The sequence below is a fragment of the Triplophysa dalaica genome, chromosome 10, assembly GCF_015846415.1.
Source record: "Triplophysa dalaica isolate WHDGS20190420 chromosome 10, ASM1584641v1, whole genome shotgun sequence".
Classification (NCBI taxonomy): domain Eukaryota; kingdom Metazoa; phylum Chordata; class Actinopteri; order Cypriniformes; family Nemacheilidae; genus Triplophysa; species Triplophysa dalaica.
This window is the reverse complement of record NC_079551.1, coordinates 21034500-21059685: the sequence shown is the minus strand read 5'-3', so window position 1 is coordinate 21059685 and position 25186 is coordinate 21034500. Positions and strand designations below refer to the sequence as shown.

Sequence of the window (25186 nt, the reverse complement as noted above, 5' to 3'; positions counted from 1 at the left end):
TATGTATTTCAATTTTATTTTTAATCAACTTACAGTTTTTATAATAAAAAAAATTGTGACGATTTGTTATGATGTCTTATATTTCCTGTGACAAGTGTGGTAAGAACAGATACATTGGCTTTTAATCAATACTATAGAACAGTTTTATTTAGATCAACAGATTTTTGAGGCCTTACGATTTACGCACATCTACTTATGGTATGTGTATGTTAGTACAGGCATAGATTAGTTTGCATACACCTACGATGTGAGGTCATAAAAAAACAAGATAGGTCATAAAAACACGTTTTCCACACGAAAAAACACCAACCGGATTGGTGTTCAATGTGTTCAAATAAGATGGATAATATATATTCATATTCAAAAGTTAATTCTTTAGTTCAAGTCTTTGAGGGATACTTCACCCAAAAATTAAAATTCATGGTTTACCCACCTACATTGTCATTGCTCCCCCTCAGGTTTTCCAAATCTGCCCATATATTGCTTTGTTTTGCTGAACGCAAAGGAAGATTTGTGGAAGAATGTCAGTGAGCAAAGAGATCTCATCCTCCATTTACTGCCATAGGGAAAAATACTATGGGAGTCAAGGGGGGATGAGATCTGTTTGGTTACTGACATATTCCAAATATCTTCTTTTGTGTTTAGCAGAACAAAGAAATGTAAACAGGTTTGGAACAATCTGAGGGCGATTAAATGATGACAGAACTATCTCTTTAAGGATAAAAACCATATCTAAACATATAGCCACTGTAGAAGAGCTCAAAGTTAGCTGAATATGCTGGGAGCCCCAAATATTTTTATGAGCTATCAGAAAACCACACATTGGTCAACTTTCGAAGAGTTATTTTGCTTTACACTTTTTGAATAAACAGTATTCATCTATGTGTTGGGTTAAAACTGCTTATTCAGGATAAAACATAGTAAAACAATTAAGCAAGTTTGAGTTAGCTTGTCACCTGTACATCATGGTTTGCGTCTTCACCCCTTCAACAGTCCAGGGAAATATAAAGAATCCATGTAGAGTGGAGTTTTCTATCCATTTGTTCAACTCAATGTTAAAATCACTGCTCTTGCATGGAAAGCTAAACCAAAAGTGTAAGTGAGTCAAATCGGTCACAATTTGCATTCTGAATTGTGGTTCGCATGGGTTATTCAAATGTGACATCAACATTACAATGAATTCACAAAAGACCTCGCCTCGCTTTGTCGCTGAGGGTCTGAACAGGGGCTTAAGGTACTGTTGGAGTAACTAAAATGGTTTAATAACCTGTTATCATGCTATAATTTTGAGTTGGTTTAAGAAAACCAAACCTTGATGTACATTGATGATACAATGAAGCAGGTCATCAAGTTTCTCTGTCAACTCAGGTTGTGATCTTAAAGGGATAATTCTGTCAAAATTGTGTCATCCTTTACTCACCCCCAGATAGTTCCAAACGGAATAGTTTTTTTTGTTCTGCATAACTCAAAAGAAAATAATTGGAAGAATGTCGCTTACCACGTAGCCTACTTCATTTGAAATCATCTTGTGGTATCTTAAATAGATATGCAAATGCTTTCCTGTAGCTCAGTGGATGCTAGAGACTGCCTAGTCAAGTGCATGGGTGCGATCCCAGGGATTGAAACAAGTGTATAGTATGATGCAATGTAAGTAGCTTTGAATAACTTTGTCTGCTCCACTTTAAATATCCATATAAATGTTTGCTTTGGTTTCATGAAGAAAATGTGGTTTTGTGTTGGAAGAGAAAACATAAAAAGAGCAGGGTGAGGAGGGTAAAACAATGTTAAAGCTGTAGAAAAAAAAAATTATGGAGCTTTTTTATAAAAAAAACACCACACCTGTATTATTGCTTTTTTACACTGCACGTGTTCGTGATGTGATTGTGGGAGACGTGATGATCCACTGAAATAACGACAAAATATCCCCATGAAGCCTTTGACAACAGTGATGGGAATCTCTGTGAGCTCCGCTGCTTTACACCTATTAGTAGTCACTCCCAAAAGTCGTTCATCATTTGCATGAAGTTGAGCAAATCTCAACTTTGTCAAGTCGCTAGACCAGGCAACTTCCTGTGGCCAATGGTCACTATCGCTCGTGTCGCTAGGCTACCATTGAAATGAATGACATCGCCTCGCTTTATCGCTGGGGGTCTGAACAGGGGCTTAAGGTACTGTTCAAGTCACTAAAATGGTTTAAGTCTACAAGCTCTTGAGATGAAATGTCGTTTTGACTCTTTGGTAGCTGTTTGAAGATTTACAATTAATGATTTACATTTTGCAGACACTTTTATTCAAAAGTCGTAACCTGCTAAATGCAGGTCTTGTTGTGCATGTTCCCTGGCATTGAATCAACAACGTTTGTAATGAAGAAAGGCATGAATTAAAATTACAATTTTAACCCGAGCTTTTGTTATATAAGAGGGAGTCGTATTCACGCGAACATCATGTCACCAGGCCCAGTGAACGCCAGGTTCTGGAATGCACCTATCTATGACGACATTGATAAGTTGAACACCACCTCCACCTAAAGGAATGGTAAAAACCACGCAAACGTCATAAATAGACCTCATATAATAGTAAAAAACAATAAACAAGCCCTGTTCATCACACCTTTAATATTGAACTACCAACTGAGATTTAAACAGACTATTTGTTTTACATAACAAAGTAAGTCAAACAAATTTAATCAGATGTTTCATATAGGGAGATCTAAAACATGCTGAGAGGAGGAGGCACAAGGACTGTCTGGAATTGAGAAACACTGCTGTTTCAATTCTTACAGGCCTAGTTTTTTTCACAACAACTCATGGGGACAAAAATTGAGGTCCCCACATTTTCTTCGACCTTTATGTTTAACATTGTTATGCCTATGGACTGTCCCGAAAGATATAATAAACCAGACAGCGTGTGATAGAACTCACACGCTGTCCACATTTGAGCTCTTTAAAGATTCAAATCCAATTTTCCAATTTTTTTTACTGTGAATATTTTTTGTTGAACTGCAAAATAGCTTTTACATAAAAATCTGTTGAGGTGGATTTATCTCCTTTCAGGATCTAAAGTCATAAACCAGTATAGCAACAGTAGCCACAGATACCAGAGCAGAGATGACTAACCGGATAACAGCTTCAGTGAAATTACATGAGTGAACGAGATCTGAAGAGAGAAATATAATTTAAACATTGACATTAAACAAATATGAATACATTACAAAACACATTCATACTATATAAATATAACGCCGTGTAAAGACGAATTTCCTCTGTACTCCACAATGTTACAATGTTAGTGCACATTGTCACCTCTTTCCATTATGGTTTCAACATGTACACTACCAATTATAACTCCTTTTATCCAAAACCCCATTGAATTGTTTATTTTTTCACTAAATTAACTATATATGTATTGTCTGAATTAGCTAAAAAGCTTAAATGTTCTTTTTAAACAGAAAAAGAGTAAAACTAACCAGTATGTTGTTGACATTGTTCCTGAAAGTTGAGTTGTGTTGTCAGGTTGTTGACCGGATTAGCAGCCACACAGTAATACGTGTTATTTCTCTCTTTAATCTCCAGTGAGAGTGAGAGAGAGATGTTGAGGTCAGGACTGCTGGTCTGGTTCAATCTCTCATTGTTCTTAAACCATGACAGAGAAACATCTGCTCCATTGTCAGCTGAACACATCACTGCACAAACCTCACAGGGTAAACTTTTATCTGGATCGATACAAGAAGCTGTGGATTTCTGACAGTCTAGTGGAAGAAAACATTCATCAGCAAACAAACATTTAGTAAATGCATTCAGATTGTCATTTTAGTCCCACTACTGGCACCAAGAGAAACTTGTTTCTCCAACAATCCATCAGATTTTATTGGTCTTCGCACTGGAGAAATATTTTTCGGGTAACAGAAGTTTTTGGAGACACTGCAGGACTTAAGAATGATTATTCTTCAGGAATGGGAAAGTAAGTCATAGGTGCAAAGCAGGGTCTAGCCCAGCACAATACCACTGGCACAAATCTAATGTATGTTGACTGGCTGAATGCTTGTCACAAAACAGTTTTTTAAAGTGTCACAAGTCATAATCATACAGCATACAGCTTTCCTGTAGGTAAGTGGTAAGAGCATTGCGTTATCAACACAAGGTTGTGGGTTCGATCCCAGGGGATTGCAAATACCTATGTAAAATGTGTAGGATAAAGCAAAGTAAGTCGCTTTGGATAAAAGCGTCTGCCAAATGCCTAAATGTAAAATACAGCAAGTGACATTTCTTTGTTGCCTATGTGTGTTGTGTTCTTTCTTCCCCTCTATTGTCGTGGGAGGTCTGCCTCTTAGTCCTCCTCTTCTCTTTTTCAAACGCAACTTCTATGTCTACATTATATGTCAGTTATCACAATTTTATATTTATTTTTATCTTGGTCACTTAACTTATATCAGGTCATTATGTCATTTACTAGCATTGGAATGTGTAAACAATATAATTTGTTTTGTTTATTGCTAACAGCAGGGGCCTGTACCATGAAGCTCGTTTAGATGACTAGCCACGTAAGTTTAGGATTAGTTTGCGCAAACCCTGGGTTTAAGGAACCGTGAAATTTACTCTGCTTTAATAAGTGTTCATCGCCATGGTAACTTACACTGCACAGCTAACCTTATCTGGAGCAGGTTATGATCTAGATAAGATATCACACTGAAACTGAACCAATCAGCAGAGAGCAAATGTACACATAAGCGTGTGCAACTAGCTCACAGTGCGTGTAACAATGGCTAGTCATTTTTAATAATGTTTAATAAAATAAAAATACTAATATAAAAACATATATTGCACATATAAAATCAAATAATGGTTACTATATAGGTCAAATCTGATTTTAAAGATAACATTTGCTGGCTTTCCCTTACATTGACAGGTGATGACATATCTTTTAACACTGTGATTTGAATCTTTTTTTTAATCAACTTAGAATTCACCTAAATAATGTATCAAACAAAAACCCTTTCAATGAATTAAATTTGTGACCAATACACAATTTCAAAGTTCAATACAATCTACTCTTCTTTGTTCTATGACAGGACTGTTTGATAGCCTGTTGGTGGGAGACAGTGGTTCCTATGCATGCCAGAGGTTTTTGCTACTCTGACCACAGAACCACTTCAACATGGCCATCTGTCTTTTAAATGAACAACTGACTACTAAGTTCACATACTGGCATTTTTATATTAGCCTTCTTTATTTAGAATTAGCTTCTCTAGTGTATTTTGTTCACATTTCTTCTGTGACCTATGGAGGTAGACACTTCAGTTTCTGGGAGAGTTGTGGAATGTCCTGCACTAACAGACACTAGTAACATAAAATATAAATCCTCACATTCACACGTGTGCCATATTGAATATAAGCCTACGTTGATCACTTCAACACTATCAGCAGACAGATTGTTTCTCATTATCATGTGCTCCATTTTTAATAATAAATGTCAACTAATTGATATCTAATATCAGGGAGGATATTTTCATCCAGTGTGGGGGCACACGCACACATTATACAAATACCATCATATTTTACTCTACAGTGATATTTACCTTACTATAGTATACTACAGTAAATGTGTGTACTAGTCATTTAACTTGCGCATTAACTCAATCAGCAGTGTTTCTGATGCACTTCTCTCTTGCGTAGAAAGCAGAAATAGTATTACTCCGTGGCTAAATACTTTTTGTGTTCCTAATATTTGTGCATAATTATTCCTAAGAAACATATGGAACTCCCTCTATCCATGTTAAACGCGTTGCCGACGTCACTCGTTCATGTGCACACAAACTAATCTTAGCTTCTGGATCAACGCTTGAGTTGACGAAGAAACTCGATGAGCTGCTTCATGGTACCAACAAACCTTGATCACGTTGGTTTAGTTTAGACAACCCAAAACCAATCCTGTAACCCTGAGTTTGTGCCGCAACATTCATGGCACAGGCCCCTGGTTTGGAACGATGCGAGGGTGAATAATGATGTCCAATACAAAATACTCTTTCCTTGTTGTTTACTGTAATGGAATATTCTTCTGTTTATGTTGGGGATTGCCCAAGTGAATGCCAGTTTTGGATGTTATTGACTGCCACAGAACTCCAGTCAGAGAGATCATTACCAGACATCTATCTATCTAAAGCCTAAAACACAAATGTGCACACACACTAAGGTACTATCAATTAGGTAACACTGAATGGCATGTAAACAAAGACACCCAATAAACATAAACATGTACAGTATGTATAGAATTCACATCAGCTAAAGAAGTTAAACTCTGTAGGAAGAGGACAGAGACTTACCAGACGTTTGACACACACTGACCACAGAGCTGCTCTCAATGACCGGTAATGAAACACGTGCTTCATAATAACACAAAAGAAATGTGATGAAAATATTTCTCAGCTAGTGATGATAGCAATTATAATTTTATAACAAAGAGTTTCCTTTTTATGCATCACTAACAATAAAAAAGTCAGGATCTCCCGCCATACGCCAACGGCGCCCCCATTTCAGTCCATTCAATAAACATTTACATTTATGCATTTGGCATATAAAAAACAAAATGTTAATCTAAACATTGGTTTTGGTTTAGATACAATGATAGGATATCCTGTCAAGCGATGCATTTGCATATATTATTGCTCACCCTGTTGTCACGTTCCTGTGTTTTAGAGATGGTGTGGCTTTGGAGACGTTAAGGTTAGGGTTTAGTCTAGATTTATATTTTGTCTCTGGTAAAAGCACCAACCTTCTGACAATTTGGCTATACCTGATAATGTCCATTAACTTTGAATGTGTAATATTTAAGCAAAAATTTAATATTTTGAATTTAATCAAGCAAATGAATAACTAAAATAAATAAAACGGTTGTGTTAAATTTACTCTTCATGTTTGTCTATTTAACCAGTAAAAAGTATTTAAAAGACTATACAGTATTAAATTAAAAAATTTTCTCTCCATTTCCTGAAATGTGGTTTGGGAGGTTTTTGTCTAACAGTGACAGTATTTTTATATAAGGCTAAGTTACTATAAAAGTAAAAAAATAATTTGTCCGAGTAACTCACCATAAACTGTAAGATTGAATCTTCTGTATTTGGTTGTTGTGTTGATAATTTGTACTTTATATAGTCCAGATAGAACGCTGCTGATGTTTCTGATGATGAGAGATCCAGTCTGACTCTCCATCTGTAGTTTACCTTTCATGACACTCGCATGACTGTCAAATATATAGATCTTCAGCTTATAGATTTCAGCAATGAGAGTGTCTGAATTCTCTCTTCCAAACATCCACAGTATCTGAACATCATCTTTCATGACAGACACACCAGCATGTAGAGTCACATCATCTCCTTCTGTCACCACGACTGTCTTCATTACATCTGTCTTCACACCAAACACACCTGAAAAACATGAGACCATTTCTTACCAGACACATCAAAGCACAAACAATTTACATCAGAAAACCAGTAGAATGACTTGCCACACAGAATAAGAAAAACTGAAGTAAACATTTTCTCTGGCACAGTTAGGTAAGGGATGTTCTAACATTATGTGTGTGTCTGTCTGAAAAGCTTTTCACACATACACCACTATATATAGCTTTCTCGTGCACCAGCAGAAACCACATTTCCTTGTGCAGGTTTCGAATGCACTGACCTAACTAAATAAAAACCATTACTTTAGACTGACACTCACTATTTGTAGTAAATGAAAAATCTCGCTGTTTTTCTTAAACCAAGGTTAACTTGGTGAATAGTGCAGCACATGTTGTATTAAACTCTTGCTTAAATACAAATTAATACAAAATGAACAAAGTTAACACTTTAAACCCATTAAGCTAAATCGACAGTCATTAAAATAATTCTCATCTTCTGGGTAGGCCAACATACATACTGTACTTAGCAACCTTAATGGAAACTTTATGGAAACTCTTTTTGAGCACAAAACAATTCACAGTAGCCAGGATGTTTCACGGCTCTCTGAGGTTGATACCAGAAGTGAGAATTGTCATACACAATAAAAATGTTGCGGTAATAAACAACACCTATGTTAAAGGTTAAACCACTAAGCTGTGTGTTTCACTCTTTATCAAGTGACCAATACAGAGAAACACACATGTTTCTTCTTCAAAACCGTTATTTCAAGAGTTCGCCTGCCCATTCAGTCAATTTATGTTAAATAAACTTTGCTGCTGTACTCGAAAGGGGCTCAAACCCGAGGCTCGGGTGCACAGATAAAGAATTGGAGCAAAGTAGGAGGGATGTTTGTGTGTAAAGCGTGTAGAGTAATGGTAAAGCATACATCCTATAGGGGGGCTCTAGTGTTGATAACTAAATTGGATGAAATCTGCCCACCATCTCTCACACACTGCGAGTGTCTGGTTAAGAAGTCCAAAATCAAGTTGAATAGCGAAGCTTTTGTGCTCTTAGTGTTGAAGCAGGGTTTGGAGCTCAATAGAAATGACATCTTCTGTTGACCATTTCCAGTGTGGGTGGTGTGGCGTTTTTCATGGGCTTGATTACTCATCTTTTCAGACATTAAGCCGGTATGGGGGTAAGTGCCATAGGTCTGGTATCAATTAGCCATGTTATCTTGGACATACTTGGGGCTGGAACTTTTGAAAAAATGCTGGAACCCAAGTTGTTGACAGTGAGATGTAGATTGTGATGAAGACCACTGCTAGTTGTACTGGACAGTACCTCGGCACCCTTGCCAGCCCAGGGTATATACAGAAATCACAGAGCTAAATGTAATGCTTTTTAAGACTCTTTCCATCATTTTAAGAGCTCATCCCCACTTCAAGTTTGTATAGTACATTGACGACACTTGAACTTACATTTACTACATACTTATTGTAAGACAGCACAATTTAACAGTCTGAGTTTATGATAACTCCTTATTAATGCAACATAGTTCAAAAGGTTGGGAACGAAGTCCCAGGGAATTAATTGAGTGACTTATCCAATGCAAGGTTTATTAGAAAGAGAAGCAAGACTACAATCATCGCTCTCCGACACACAGAGCAATACGCCTCACGGATATTCCCAGAGACGGCCATGGTTCCAGCTCTTTATCCTCCAACCATTTGCATGACAAACTTGCATTTCTGCATTACTCAACGATGCTGTATGGTAACCGCATGCAAATTGATCTCCCACTATTCAGCTACAAAATGATTCAATTCCAGCAAACTTTAACATATGACCACCTTGGGCAAATATGAAAGATTATACAAAATGTTAAACCTTGGAAAATTGCATTTAAGACGTTTTAATACGTTTTTACGGCCTTAATTTTCTCTAAATTTATTCATCAACACTTAATACTTTTTGAGATCCCAGTGGACACACTGCCAGCCTTCCGACTGAGCTTGCCGCCTTCATGGGGGTGATGTTGTGCAGATAGAGTCTCACCTTGTGTGCACTCAGGATTGGGATGGTCTCACTGCAGGGGATTTGCGGCTGTAGGATGGCCGCAATAGGCCATGTTCTTACTGTCCTGACCATAAGCTTTTTTTTTTTTTGCCTATATTGGGGATGTAACAAGAGTGAGAGATGATCTGTCAGGCCTAGGTGTGGGTCATTTGCTCAACCAGGAGACCATAGCAAACACATATAAAGAATTTCTACAGGAAACTAAAATTAAGCATATATAAGAGACCCATGTCAACAGCTGTTCATTGTGGGGGTTTTATTTGATGATCTAAATATTTAGTCCAAATCTAGTGGAGAGAGTGAGCTAAAGTGATTTGAATCCATTTTGAAAGCCATTAAATCAAAAATGCATTAGGACCAACATGTTTTTGAGAGGTGAATCACCATTTCTCTGATGAAGAGGTAATTTTTCACTAACATAAGTTTCGCTTCTGTAAAGAGTGTATAGACTTCCTTCTGTAAGTTTTTCTTTTACCACTTCCTGTCTGTCCCGCAACACCCACATTGTATCAAGTTTTCATCCCCTATGTCCATGTATCAAGCTTTAGTAAAAATAGCCACAATTCATTGACATATTTAGCACAAAAACAGGACATTTTTGGCTTAGAAGAACAGCAAAACTTGAGTTAGGATGACACAAGGGTGAGTAAATAAATAAATAAATGTCATTTTTTTTGTAAACTATCCATTTAAATTACAGATCAGAGTTCTCTTTCGGGCTTTCTATCACACCATGACAGTGTTCAGCTCCTCAGTATGCATTTCACGTTATTGACACATAATCCCACACATGGCCTCTGTACGTGGTCAATAACTGCAGGCATCTGCTGATCTCCAAAGTGCCACATATGCCACATCACCACCTAGTGGACCATACAAGTATTCCAAAAACAATATGATGATTATATAATTGGACATTTGGGTATTTGTAAAGTTTTACAAATATATACATATTTAAGTATTGAATTATAAGGCAACATAAATTGATGCCTTACCATAGATCAATCTTATCATCATTCAATACAGAAACTATGACATTAACCTTTGTGCTTATTAAATCATAATCATGATATTGTCATATTATGATAAGCAAGTTCTTTACTTTTCAATGTCCATTTTACTTTTTTTAATGGTTACACCTTTTTCCCCAGATTATGACTAAAATTTTGACATTTTGTAGAGAGTTTGTGTTAATTATTGAATTTAGACTTGTCATTTACTATTAGCTAAGCCTAAAACAGTGATGGGAGTGATGTAAAACAACTGGAGTTGCATTTGTTTCATGATGTACCACAATCACATTCACACCCTTTATTAAGTTGTGTGATTTTGCTATAGCATCACATTGTTTAATAATACAAAATTCCTTAAACAAATACAAACAACAGTAATGCCCCACTGATCTTTTATTTATTAGTTTTATGAGTAAAAAACATCTATTTTTAAATAAATAAAATATATATTAACAATACTAACAATATTTTTGAATGCTGAAAAACCCTTTCCTTCATTTACTTAGTTTTTATAGAATGACCTTTCTGTAAAAATATACATCTCTGTGTATACGTTATCCAAGAAATGTTGAAAGTGTTCTGGTATAGTAAAAATAGTGCCATTAGATATTGTCCCACATTTACACAAAATTCCAAAAGTTTACATTAAAAACCAAAGACCCCATGATCACTGTTTAATGTCTGACTAAACATTTCCATCTTTTTATTACATGAGTAATTACAGTCTTAGCACAATAGCACACTGAGTGATGATTGGTCATCAGATCCCAGTATTGAGATCTGAACCTCCTCTGTTCTGTATAAATAAGAGGAATGACATCTTAGATCATGATTGAACTGGATCTTCACGCAGATATGAGATTTCTGGTTTTCCTTGTTCTCATCAGAGCTGCATGTGAGTTAGATAACCAGAGGGTTTTTATCTCACGCTGTATTTATGGATGTAATGTGTCATAACAGCAGGTGATAGGTAACAGATGATATTTGATGTTTGTAGCTGCTGAGCCGTTCCTGATTGTCAATGGATATGAGTGCAAACCGCATTCTCAGCACGCGCAAGTGAAAACTGACAATCACCTATGCGGTGGATCTCTGATCAATGACATCTGGGTTGTGTCCGCTGCCCAGTGCAACAGCTTATAAGTGACCGCTTTACCAGGTTATTTACATTTTAAGAAAAAAACGTTTGATAAAAGGTAACAATGACAATTTGTTTTCTTTGTAATAATGAGGAATCAAGTCCAAATATTTTCTTTTAGCTTGTCTATGATTCAAAACTAATCACAAAATTTCTTTTTAGAGAGTGATGAAGAGCAGTCCATTCGTTCTGAACGTATCATCACTCACCCTCGGTATGATTGGGCTACCCTTGACAATGACATCATGCTCCTCAAACTGAGCTAACCTGCTGTCCTCAATGAGTATGTGAAGCCTGTGAACCTGCCCAAAAGTTGAGTTGCTCCTGGTACCAAGTGCAATGTTTCTGGCTGGGGATACACCATGAACCAATGTAAGTACCCCCTTAATCTGCTTTAATTTTTCAGTCTTTGCCAGCTCTCCACTGCAAAAACGTACATGAAATCCTTTTCCAGATCTCACAAAGCTGACAAAATTATAATGTTTATAATGGTTGTTGTAATCCCATCCCTGACAGCACACATACGTCTGGGAGACCTCTATTTAATGCAGGGTGTCCGCGGGTCCTTAAAAAGTCTTAAAAAGTCTTAAATTCCATAATGTGAAAATAACGCCTTAAATAGCATTAAAATGTCTTAAATCCGCGTTTCAAAGGTCTTAAAAATCCGCGTTTCAAAGGTCTTAAAAATCCAATCATACCTACACCATAAAAAATTGTATTTTCGTTTTAAAATCATGTCATTATTAGGCTACGTCTATTTCTAGAAAAAAATAGGCGGAGCCGCAACTAACACATTAGTTCGCGGGGTTATTTGCTAGGCGCGTGGACTGGATATTAGCAATTTAGCAATCACCAGTCCTATAACGCTAACGATGCTGTCGGGGACATTTTTCGAACTATGTTTCCCGATTCTGAAATCGCTTGTACATTTGCGTGCGGTAAAGACAAAACTGCATAAATTGCCAGATTTGGACTGGCTCCTTACATAACCAAGCTCCTCGTTGCAGATGTTAACAAGGAAATGTTTGTTTTAATGTTTGACGAGAGCCTTAATGAAACGTCCAAATATAAGCAATTGGACTCGCACGTCCGATATTGGGGACAAGATCGCGTCCAGTCAAGATACCTTGGTTCGCAATTCATGGGACATGGGACAGCTCAAGATTTGCTTCACCATTTCAAAGTAAGTACCAACCCATCACTAACCATTTATGCATTCTAGCTTGCAGTAATTATTATTTTCTGATATGAAGTGTGTGTATGTGTATGTAGCTTGTACCGCCGGTGAAAAGTTTAGACGCATTAATATTTGAAATGTTTTAAAAATAAGTTTCTAATGCTCATCAAGGCAAAAAAAAACATGATTAAATTATTATATAGTAGTAATTACTATAGTAGTAAAATTAGTATAGTAGTAGTATAGTCAAAGCTGCAATTTCAGCATCATTACTCTAGTCATAAAAAGTAAAAAAGGAACAGTGTTTATTTAAAATAAAAATCTTTTGTAACAATATTCACTACTTAGTAATAGTCTGTATTATTATTTTTAAAGAGAAATTAATTCCTTATTTAGCAAGGATGTGTTAAATTGATATATTTTTAAAAGGGATAGTACTAATTTATATTGTTTGAAAAGATTTCTATTTTGAAAAAAAAATGCTGTTCTTTTTATTTATCAATGAATCATGAAAAAAGTATCACAGGTTCCAGAAAATATTAAGTACCACAACTGTTTCCAACATTATAACATATTATCAAATCAGCATATTAGAATGATTTCTGAAGGATCGTGATAGACTGGAATAATGATGCTGAAAATTCAGCTTTGCCATCACATAAATAAATTATATTTTAAAGTGTAATAAAATAGAAAAACATAAATTGTAATAATATTTCATAATATTACTGTTTTTTTTCTATTTTTTATCATGCTGCCTTGGAATATTGGCATACCAATATGCCAAACTTTCCTCTCATTCTTTTTTTAAACTTTTGTTTTTAGGAATGTGCACTGCAGCTAGACTTCCAAAAGCTGTTATCTATTTCTATGGATGGACCAAATGTTAATTGGAAGTTCTTAGAGCTGCTCCAATAAGAGCACCGTGAGCAGTTTGGTGGCATACAAATAATTGTGGTGGGGAGCTGTGGCCTCCACACGCTACATAATGCCTGCAAACATGGCTTCTCCATGTGGAAGCTGGAGAAGGTTCTGAGGGCCTTGCACATACTCTTCCACAATACACCAGCTAGGAGGGAGGATTTCACTGCTCTAAACAAATGCACAAAATTCCGTTCTGTGGACACAGGTGGCTCGAAAATCTACCAGTTGTGGAGAGAGCTCTGGAATTCTGGCCATCAGTGACCATGTACATCGATGCAGTCAGGAAAAAGAAGCTACCAAATCCTTTCAATATGTCAATAAACAATGTGTGTTAATGATCGTAATTGGTGGTATTGTTTGCTGTTTACAAATTTGTTGGTATGTGTAATCAGGTAAGATGTTATGGGAAGGAGGCGGGAACCGGCGAACATTCAACAATTAAAAAAAAATAAACAAACCAATACAAAAATGAAAGTATAAGCCAGCAGCCACTCGCGGACGACTGCTGACCTAACAAAACAGAAACAGCGTCATCGCTCCACCTTTTATGCTTCCGCTCCTCTGTGAGCTGAACTGGTCTCGCGCCGTTCTCTCATGTCCCTCGACCTCAGTATGAAATTGGTCTTAAATTTCATTCTGCATGGTATTAAAAAGGTCTTAAAAAGTCTTAAATCTAACTCTCAGAAACCTGCAGATACCCTGTAATGTCTGCATTTACATTATGCAGGACATCCCAGCTAGCACAGGTCCGTATGCAAGACAGCTGCTAAAGCTCTGGAGATCTGGAAAACATCTGGGTGTAAAAACATCTTCTAAGCATCTTAGAAATAGCAGTTTTACATCCGTTTTAAATCAAAAACATCTTATAGACATCTTCTAGATGTCTTTATGACATCATACAGCAGACGTGTGGATTCCACATAAACATCTGCCAGACGTCTATTTGATGTCTGCATTTATATCTGCAAGATATAGTTCGCTCATTTGCAATATGTCTCAGAGATGTCTGCTGACAGATGTCCTTTAGACATATTTCCCATAGACATGTAGATAATGTCTGTAAGATGTTTATTATTTAGAACGCGTAAGGGGCCCTTTCAAAGACGTTAATCAGATGTTTTTACACAGCAGATATTTTCCAGACCTCCAGCAGAAATCTTACAGACCTACTCTATTCATGCTTTTAATATACACACACTTAAGACTACATATTGGGCATGCTCATTTCACACCTACAAGTGAACATTTGCATAGTTAAAAGTACAGCAGCAAAACATTTCTGAAAGCCTGAGAGCCTGATTTCTTCTTCTCCTGTCTTGTCTCACTCAGGGTGACTCTGGTGGTCCACTGGTGTGTAAAGATGAACTGCAAGGTATTGTCTCAGCGGGTAAACGTTGTGCTGCTGAAAATCAGCCTGGTATCCATACAAAAGTAAGATTTATAGTAGAAGTTATTAATAGAAAGTTTTCTGGCTTTACAACATAACACAATCCATTATACACTGTGTTTTCAACACTTGGCTAACTGACACTATGAGTAGATACTAAAACTGATCTGATTTACACTTTAAACAACGTCATACAGTTTAACATCCTATAGAGTAAAAACAGATTATACTGTATGCACGGCCAGTGGATTTTATGTGCACAATAAAATATCAGAAGCATGATGTTGATCATTTTCCTCTTTCGAGGTTCTCAATCTCTCATGCCTGTTTCACACATACTTCATTTTTATCCAAAGCATTCCCACTGCACAAGAATGTTGTGCCGTGGTCATTTTCATCTTTTTTTGCGGGACTGCACACAAATTGAATGGAAGTTCAAGCACAAGTTTTGAGGTAAAATTAGGACTGATATAATAATGTAGTGATTGTAATTTAATTTTACCACTCATGCATGTAAAGTAAAGAGTCACTGTACCTTTCCCAGGATAAAACATAAAAAGCTAAATAAATTTGTACATTTAAAGTCTGAGCAAACCAATATTAAATATGTATTGTAAGTTTGTTACGCCACAGAAAATATGCTATTAACCAACCATCAAATTAAAATGATTAAAAAAATTGCAGCGTAATAGAGGTTTTGGTAATAAAATAATTTTACATGCGGATGCCCTGAATGTGAAAAAGGGCAAAACAGAAAATGCAATTCCAAAATCTGCATCACATTTAAGATATTTACTTTTATCTTCATTTAAACACGTCCATCTCCTGGACTGTCAAATTGACAGATAACAGTTTATTAAAGGCTATTTTAAGACATCCAATGATCTGATTCTCGAATTTAATTGGTCAAACAAAGTGATGATTATAGTTCATCTTGAGAAATGTTATATTAGTATTATATGATCGGTGTATACGATAAAGTTTGAGCAGAAATATATAAATATTTGCATTTAGATATGTTTTACTTGGACATTTTAAACACTTTAGTTCAACTAATTCGATCATAAATAAAAGCAGGAAATAAAAGTTTGCCTCGTTTGTGCCCAATGTAAATACTTTTACTGTGTTTGTGAGTGAACACTGACATCTACTGGATTAATTCAGTTTTGCTCGTCTGTAATATGAGGCGATCAAGCACGAGCAACCAATCACAGTCCTTTGATATCATGACGATAGACGTGATTTCGACATTCCGTGGAGCTGCGCAGACCGAGAATCGTGTAACATCAAAATACCGCGAGAGGATTACAAAGCATACTGAGCAGTCTTTTTTTCGCGGTACTTTGATGTCATACATCTATCAGTGTGCGCAGCCCCGCCCATGAAGTCGTATAAACTATAATATTTGATTCTCCTCATAGTCGTATAAACCGAAACCAGTTTTGATTGGTGCTTGACAAAAGGCGCCATTTAAGACTTTGAATCTAGGTAGAAGGTAAGTCCACTAAAGCCTTTCTCATAACTTTTATCATTTGGATATTGTTGCATAAATGTCACGACATTGTGTCAGAGATGTACATTAATAAAAGTCCACAGAGTTTAATGCCAAGTTTGGGGTCAAGCACAGAAATTACGTTCTTTAAGAATATATTACATTTGAATAAGTAAATGTACACTACAATTGCACAATGTATACAGTTGTGAGAAATATGATTCCGTATGGGTAACGTTATTAAATACTTTTTCTCGACGCTCAAAATCAGCATTCCTAATATTCAGAGACCAAACGTCATCAACAAATGATCAATGGGCCGCTGGATCCTTAAGGGAACTTAACTCTGTTTTGAGAATTTGCGGTGCACCAGTAAAGTTACAGTATGACTTGTCCCTGATAATATTTCTGTACCTCTGTTTCAGTTTTTGTATAATTTATCATGTGTGTGTGAGTCATCAATCGGTTCGCGGTTCAGTCTGAGTCATAGTGGTATATTGAAAGTGACTTTACAGCAGTTTCTCCCACCAGACGTCAATCAAATAACGTTACTAGAAGACAGAGAACAGATCGCCGAATAAAGTGAAACATTAAAACGCAAATATGTATCGCAAAGACGATTACATCAACTTTCCCAGGTTACAGATGTGTGTCTGTAAGCTGCTACAGATCTGGGAAACAGCTGCTGCGTAAAAACATCCGCAAAATATTAATCATAGACATCTTACAGACATCTCCGAAATGTGTAGACGTCTCATAGACATATTGCAGATAAACAAACTAATGTATTGCAGTTGTAAATGCTGACATCATGCTTGTGTGCTATCAGGGTTAACACCTGCAGCCTGCAAATTAATGTGCATATCTATAAAAATCGTGAATGTGAAACATGTTCTTTATTTCACTTAAAAAATCTTGGGTTATTTTCAACCCAGCATTGTGTCAAAATATGGACAATCCCAACTGTTGAGTTAAATTGACCCATGTTTATAAACGTTTATATTTACATTTATCCAAGTGACTTACAAGTTGGGTAAACAACGGAAGCAATTGGGTCACACATTAGGACAACAAAAAGCATAAGAGCAATAAAAACAGAGCATAAGGATCTGGCGGGTACATAAGTCTGCGTAAGTGAATGATATTTGACCCAACAAAGGTTTAAAACAACCCAGCATAGGATAATTTAGAACTGTTAGGGTTTGTCCATTTTTGACCCAATGCTTGGTTGAAATGATGACCCAAAGCAGCCTTTACCAGTGTAAATATAAATAACAAAATGATTGTAGTTTATTAAATTATCAGCTGGAGTGAGAAAGAGATGGCCACATCCCCAGAACCCAGTTGTGTGTCTATGAAGAGTAACAACTCCATGAAGCAGCCGATCCGTTTCAGTGATGGAGGAGTGACCTCTGAACCCAGGTGATCTCTCATTCATGCACACACACACTTTTACTGTCGTGATTCTTTCGTTCTGTTTATTTAGAATATCTTGGTTTTCTTGCTGTTTGTTTGCCTTTAGTTGAACTGGAGTGTTATTGCAATTCATAAAAATAAAAGAAATGTTTTAAATAGCACAAACAGTCATTCTGTGCTGCAGTAAGGTTTTATGATTCTTTTATAATATCGTGTCTACACCGGATGCGACAGGAGACAATAGAACGCATTATAAATCATTAGAATTAAAAATTTTGACGTGGTGCGATGCATTGGTGTAGACACTGTGTACTGTGTAAGTCACAAACAAAACATTTTCACATTTTAGTGAATTTCATTCATTGTCTAATCACATGAGAAACATGTACCTTGTTTATCTTTTTATTTTCTCTCTTTGATTATTTTTTTCAGTGTGGATAACTCCGTTTTGCTCCTGCCTCAGTGTAAATGTAAACTGTGTGAGCTAGTTTTGAAAGATCCAGTCACTATCAACTGTGGACACAGTTTTTGTAGTCAGTGCATCAGCGGCTATTGGGACAAGTCAAGTCAGTCAGAAAACTTCAGCTGTCCTCAGTGCAGAAAGAGATTTAAAACCCGTCCTGTTCCCCAGCCACACACGGTCATGGCAGGACACGGTTCTACTGGATTGGCAGCGAATGATGTCTTGCAGAGAGTCAAGACAACACAAAACCACCATGAAGAACAAGTATGAGAGTCTGTTTGAGGGAATCAAACAACGAGAGAATCAAACCCTCCTGAACAGGATTTACACACAGCTGTACATCATAGAGGGAGAGAGTGATGGAGTGAATGAAGAACATGAGGTTTTACACATGGAGAAGAAAAACAGAACACAGGACACACAGATTTTCTGTAATGACATATTTAAACTGCAACTAGAATGTGAGGAAAACATAAAAGAGAGGACGGATAAAATCAAGAGCGCTCTTACAAAAGGAATCGCTGGAATCGGAAAAACAGTCTCTGTGCAGAAGTTCATTCTGGATTGGGTCGAGGGAACAGCCAATCAGGATGTAGATTTCATGTTCGTTCTTCCGTTTCGAGAGCTGAACTTGATTAAAGATGACCGGTACAGTCTTCACAAACTTCTGCTGGACTTTTATCCTGAACTTCAAGATCTGGACTCAAAGATTTATGACGAGTGTAAAGTTGTGTTCATCTTTGATGGTCTGGATGAAAGCAGAATTGAGCTGAAGTTTGCAGACAGTGAGAAAGTTTTAGATGCGACTGAGACTTCATCATTGAGTGTGTTGATGTCAAATCTGATCAGAGGAGATCTGCTTCCCTCTGCTCTAATCTGGGTCACCTCAAGACCTGCAGCAGTCAATCAGAACCCCTCCGAATACATCACGCGTGTTACAGAAATCCAGGGATTCAATGACGCTCAGAAGGAGGAATATTTTAGGAAGAGAATCAGCGATGAGCATCAAGCCGACAGAATCATCTCGCACGTTAAAAATGCGAGAAGCCTTCACATCATGTGTCACATACCAGTCTTCTGTTGGATCTCATCCACGGTGCTTCAAAACATCCTGAAACAAGATCACAGTGCGGAAATCCCCAAAACTCTGACTGAAATGTACATCCACTTCCTGCTGATTCAGATCAACATTAGGAATCAGAAGTATGAGGATAAAGATGAGAGAGATCCAGATGTTCTACTGATGTCACACAGAGAATTGCTTATGAAACTCTCTGAACTGGCTTTCAAACAGCTGATGAAGGGTAACGTGATGTTTTATGAGGAAGACCTAAAAGAGTGCGGCATAGACCTCACTGAGGCCTCTGTGTATTCTGGGATCTGCACAGAGATCTTTAAGGAGGAATCTGTGATTCATCAGAGGAGTGTTTACTGCTTCGTACATCTGAGCTTTCAGGAGTTCTTCGCTGCTTGCTTTGTGTTTTTATCTTATTTACAAAAAAACTGTGACGTTCTGAAAATGTTTCTCAGAGGAACGCACAAAAGCAGGTGTAAGAACGTTCCTCTGAATGTGTTTCTGAATGGAGCGGTAAATAAAGCTTCCAACTGTAAAAACGGATACTTGGATCTTTTCCTACGTTTCCTCTTGGGCATCTCGCTGGAGTCCAATCAGAGACTTTTACAGGGTTTCTTGAGACGCACGGAAGAAAGCTCAAAGAGTCTTGAGAACGTGATCCAGAACCTTAAACGGGTTCAAAAAAACAACGTCAGCCCGGAGAGATGGATGAATCTCTCGCAATGCTTGCTTGAAATGAAGGACAATTCGGTTTCGGAAGATATTCAGATTTTTTTACAATCTGACAGAAATAAAAACCTGACTCTTACACAGTGTTCAACTTTGGGGAATATGATCCAGTTGTCAGAGAAGGGGCTGGAGGAGTTGGACCTTACAAAGTTTATCATTAAATCAAGGGATGGTCGCGAGAGGCTGGTGCCAGCGGTGTGGAACTGCAAAAAAGCTGTGTGAGTGCTGAATTACAATCATGAAGTTCCTTTTAATTTGACTGATTCTTGATGGACTTCAATACAGATATGAGAGAAATATGTTGTAGTCTGATTCTTCTATCTTTTTAGATGTTCTATAAGTATGCACCAATGTGTAAAATTTGGCCTGTTAAGGATAACTGATAATTCTTTAATATTGGAAGCTGATTATCAATATTTTGGCCGATATACAGTATCTAAATATTAATGTACATTTTTTTAAACCTTAAAAGAGGACAACTGCTTATATTTTAAAATATTGACTACAGAAAACAAGCTAAAACATGTACCCAGGCTAATTTACACTAGTTAAATATTCTTTCTAGTATTAGGTTTATTTAGTTATAGATGTTCTTCCAGTGCAACCCAAAAAAGTGTTCTCAATAACCACAAGTGGTCACAGGACAGAAATAATTCAGACCTTTGGAATTTATCGGCTCTAATATATCTGCTTGATTTTAATATCGGGTTGATAGCGATAACAATAAAAAGAACCGCTAATAGGCTGATACCGATATGGTCGATAGTATATGGTGCATCCCTAATGTTACTGATTTATGCTTTCTTTCATCTCATATTGATGAATTTCTGTCATGAATGTGACTAAAACAGGTGAAATTATTTTCCAAATCACTGTATTAGGATTTTTGTCAATTTGCTAGAAAATGTCATAAGCATGGTGGCACTAATATCTGGGTCTGATTTAAACTTTATTTTGTGTTTTGTTCAGTTTGGCGAGCTGTAACCTCACTTACAAGAGTTGTGAAATGTTGACATCAGCTCTACAATCCTCAAACTCTCCTCTGAGAGAGCTGGACCTGAGTGACAATGATCTGCAGGATTCAGGAGTGAAGCTCATCTCTGATGGACTGAAGAGCTCAAACTGCCAACTAGAGATACTGAGGTATTCATTTCTGTCAATAAACTGATCTTTGTTTATAGAGATTTGATCATATAGAGATGTGTGTTTAAGAAGTATGTTGATGTGGCACTGAACTTGTGTCTGAAATGCACTGCATGACTAGAACACGTGATACACTTGACTTAAATACTACAACTGCCATCTATATGTTAAGAATATAATGCATCTCAAACAAGTTTACTATGATAATGAATGTTAAACTGTACGTGTTTTTGTAGATTATCTGGCTGTATGGTGACAGAGGAAGGCTGTGGTTATTTGGCTTCAGCTCTGACTTCAAACCCGTCCCATCTGAGAGAGTTGGACCTGAGCTACAATCACCCAGGACGCTCTGGAGTTCAGCTGCTGTCTGAGAAACTAACGATCCGAAGTGCAAACTGGACGACCTCAAGTATGAATTCTGAATCACGGCATTTAGTAATAATGTCCTATGTGTTTGTGTACTTCTTATTATGTTCCCTCATCATTATTTTAAAAATTAAATATATATATCAGTGTTTAATGTTTAACATTCATGAAAACACATCGCGGTTTAAGGATGAGACCAAATAACATAATGCTCATTAGGTTTTATATATATATATATACTGTATGTGTTTTATATATTTATCTATACCAAAGATGGTCTACACAACAGTTTGAAAAACTTTTCATGTTTTTTGGTTGTGCATTCAAATTGTAGGGGGTCTAATAATACAAACCTTTTGTAACGGTTTACAAAATACTAGTTTTTTTAATTTAACAGTATCTGTTAACAAAATGGAAATGTATGTAAAAGCCGATGTCATACATATGCATATGTTCAGTCTATAAACATGTGCGATAATATGTACAGTATGGCATGTGATATTTCTTCACAAACTGGCATTGCCAATTACTGACCTGGCTTTTGTTAAACACGTTTTAGTAATTTCTTGGATCTTTGTGAATGATGATTGTTTGGACAGCATTCTTATCTGTATGTTAAGCTTTTCAGAAAAGCAAAGGTGAAACTTATCATTTTGGTGTCGTGTTAACGTAACATACAATTCTCGAAGGGTTTAGGAACAGGGCAATTCAGGACAACGCTTATAATAGAGATAATGGCATTCAAAAAGGGTTAATGCTGTTTTTTACTTTTAATTTTGGGGGAAAAGGGGCATCTCCTGTTAACCTTTGTTAAATCTAATGGATGTCAATCAGCTTTTTGAGCTCTACAGGTGTATGCCATGTAGAATGTGTTCTACTTTGAATTTTTTTCTGTTTTTTTAGTGTGGATCATAGGGGAAAGATCAGGATTACACCAGGACCACAAAAATGTAGGTATATGCAAAAACAAGAGCTGAGTGTTATGTCTCTGTATCGTGTGATGGTCAGAAATTAGATCAAAATGAAAGCTTTTTCCTTTTATTAAAAATATATTAGCTTTAAAGGTTCAGCGTGTAGTTTTTTGGAAGATCTATTGACAGAAATGCAATATAATATACATAACTTCAGAGGTGTATAAAGAGCTTACATAATGAAGTATGTTTTTATTACCTTAGAATGAGCTATTTCTATCTGCATACACTGCGGGTCCCAGTGCATGGAATTCACCATGTTGTTTCTACAGAAGCCCTAAACGGACAAACTACTCTACAGAGCGCATTTTGCAAATATGTTATCTCCTTCAGCAAAAAATTCTCTAAGGAATTAAGTGATATGCCAAAGCGCTGACAAAAATTGCATTTAGAAGATATAAGGATTCAAAATGGACAGTTTTGCACGTGCACGCAAAAAAATCTTGAAATTTTACGACATCATTCTATACTTTAACTTCTCGTAAAAATCTTGTCCAATCAAATGCCCTTTAGAATGTGAAGTGTTCTGCCCCCTTGGAAGTCAACAACAAAGTTATTCATAAAAATAACAGTAAAACTCTCCCTCCATGATTCTATTGTAACTCATTTGAACAGTGTTCACTTACTTTTTCCTACAAATGTATAAACCATTTTTTTTCTTGAAGTTTAAGCAAATATGTTATAACTCACTAGTGTGTTGTAGAGTAATATTTTGGTAATACTACCTACTCCTATAATACAGTTTTATAGTGAATGTTTTCTCTTGTGTTCAGATGTCTGTAAACTCACACTGGATCCAAACACAGCTCACACGCATCTCGTAGTGTCTGAGGACAAAAGATCAGTAAAATATGTGAGAGAGGATCAGCAGTACCCTGATAATCCAGAGAGATTTGATATAAACGCTCAAGTGCTGTGTAGTGAGAGTCTGTCTGGACGCTGTTTCTGGGAGGTTGAGTGGAACGGAGAAGCCGATATATCAGTCACTTACAAGGGGATCCAACGGAAAGGAAAGACTGACAGTGTGTTTGGTGTTGGTGTTTGGTGCAGCCTCGTGGAGTCTAACCTGTTCTTCTGACGGATATACTGTCAATCACAATGAAGAGAGAACAACTGTTCGTTCAGACTCCAGCAACAGAGTAGGAGTGTATCTGAACTGGCCCACTGGTACTCTGTCCTTTTACAGCGTCTCTGACATGCACACACTGAAACACTTACACACATTTAACACAACATTCACTGAACCTCTCTATGCTGGAATTGGTCTTTATTTTCTTACCTCAGCATCACTCTGTTAAACGTTTGTCCTTCCAAATATGTACAGTTACAGATCTAGAGTACAGCAAGTTAAATGGAATTGTTTAAATGTGCGATGAAATGGTGTTGTTTATTGTTTTATACGGTTATATGAGGTCTACTTATGACGCTCATGTGGTTTTTACATCCAAAAACATCAAAATCAATAAGTAATAGGCTATTTTCTACCCAGGTTTTGAGGCCTGCTCAGCAAACTCTAGACTAGAGAAGTCGTATATATTTTTGTATGGAGGTGGTGTTCAACTTATCAATGTCGTCATAGATAAATGCATTCCAGAACCTGCCGTTCTCTGGGCCTGGTGTCAATAACAGATGTAATCTCAGTAACAAGGGCGTTTTCAGTTCTAACAATTAACGTGATGTTCGCGTGAATACGATTCCGTCTTATATAACAAAAGCTCGGGTTTAAATTGTGATTTTACTTCATCGCACCTTTAACACATACTGTATCAACACTTATGTAAATATGTAATTGTTATACAGTTAAAGTGATTTTAAGATAAACAACATGAATTGTTTCACATGCAATCAACCAATCAAATGTATAATTGAATATGATGTATATTTCACACAAACTGTCAGTGGCTGTCTGTTAATTGTTAATAATTAAATACATTGGTACAGTACATCATTGACTGAAACCAATTCTTTCCACGTTCGATTTTTTTTTAATTAAAAATAGCGGAAAACTTTCAGGCGGATGTCAGTTTTCAAATGTAAACAGCGATAAATTAATTTCTTGTGACTAAAAAAATATGCTTTTGTCATTGCCCATGTACAGGTTGTTGTAAATAGCTTAAAGAGAACTTGGGTCACATGACAATAAAAAAAAAACGGACACAGCTCAGGTCTTATTTTACCATCTATTCAACTGGCCTCAGAATGACTTAAAGTATGGCACAATTCCTCCAACATGTCGTCCGCGGGCCCTCAAAATCTTCTCCCATGCGTATGTATAAGTCAGGGGGATTTTTCGCATTTGGAGGATGTTCTTCGTCAACATTCACGGGGTGTTCTGAAATGATACTAGCTGAAAATCCAAAGAACCATCCAAAGAAGCTGCCTGAACAGATCTCTGAAACATCTCCAAATTCTTTCTCCTGATGTTGATGAGCAGGCCT

General features: G+C 36.7%; 1 protein-coding gene and 1 pseudogene across 2 annotated transcripts; one reads left to right on the top strand and one right to left on the bottom strand.

Annotated features, from left to right (window-relative positions):
- Nucleotides 1–2613: 2613 nt before the first annotated feature.
- On the bottom strand, nt 2614–11457 carry si:ch1073-214b20.2 (hepatocyte cell adhesion molecule-like). Of its 2 annotated transcripts, none has more exons than XM_056758253.1 (4): nt 7085–11457; nt 6320–6379; nt 3467–3748; nt 2614–3156 (listed from the first exon to the last, which is right to left on the bottom strand). In XM_056758253.1, the coding sequence occupies exons 1-4, from the start codon at nt 7437–7439 to the stop codon at nt 3050–3052; spliced, it is 804 nt and encodes a 267-aa protein (XP_056614231.1). In that variant the 5' UTR covers nt 7440–11457; the 3' UTR covers nt 2614–3049. The 2 variants fall into 2 exon arrangements, with proteins under 2 accessions (XP_056614231.1, XP_056614232.1); XM_056758254.1 differs by having other exon boundaries at nt 3467–3682.
- A 193-nt stretch (nt 11458–11650) lies between these two features.
- Nucleotides 11651–24055, top strand: LOC130429597 (NACHT, LRR and PYD domains-containing protein 3-like; annotated as a pseudogene).
- The last annotated feature ends 1131 nt before the right edge of the window (nt 24056–25186 follow it).

Bases quoted from the DNA above. Each gene is read 5' to 3' on its own strand.
- si:ch1073-214b20.2 (XM_056758253.1), bottom strand. From the start codon at position 7,439: ATGGTCTCATGTTTTTCAGGTGTGTTTGGTGTGAAGACAGATGTAATG. The intron at 6,380-7,084 runs GTGAGTTACTCG...GTTATTATGAAG, and splicing joins ATTCAATCTTACAGTTTATG to CACGTGTTTCATTACCGGTC. The intron at 3,157-3,466 runs GTTAGTTTTACT...TTCTCTCTTCAG, and splicing joins ACAATGTCAACAACATACTG to ATCTCGTTCACTCATGTAAT.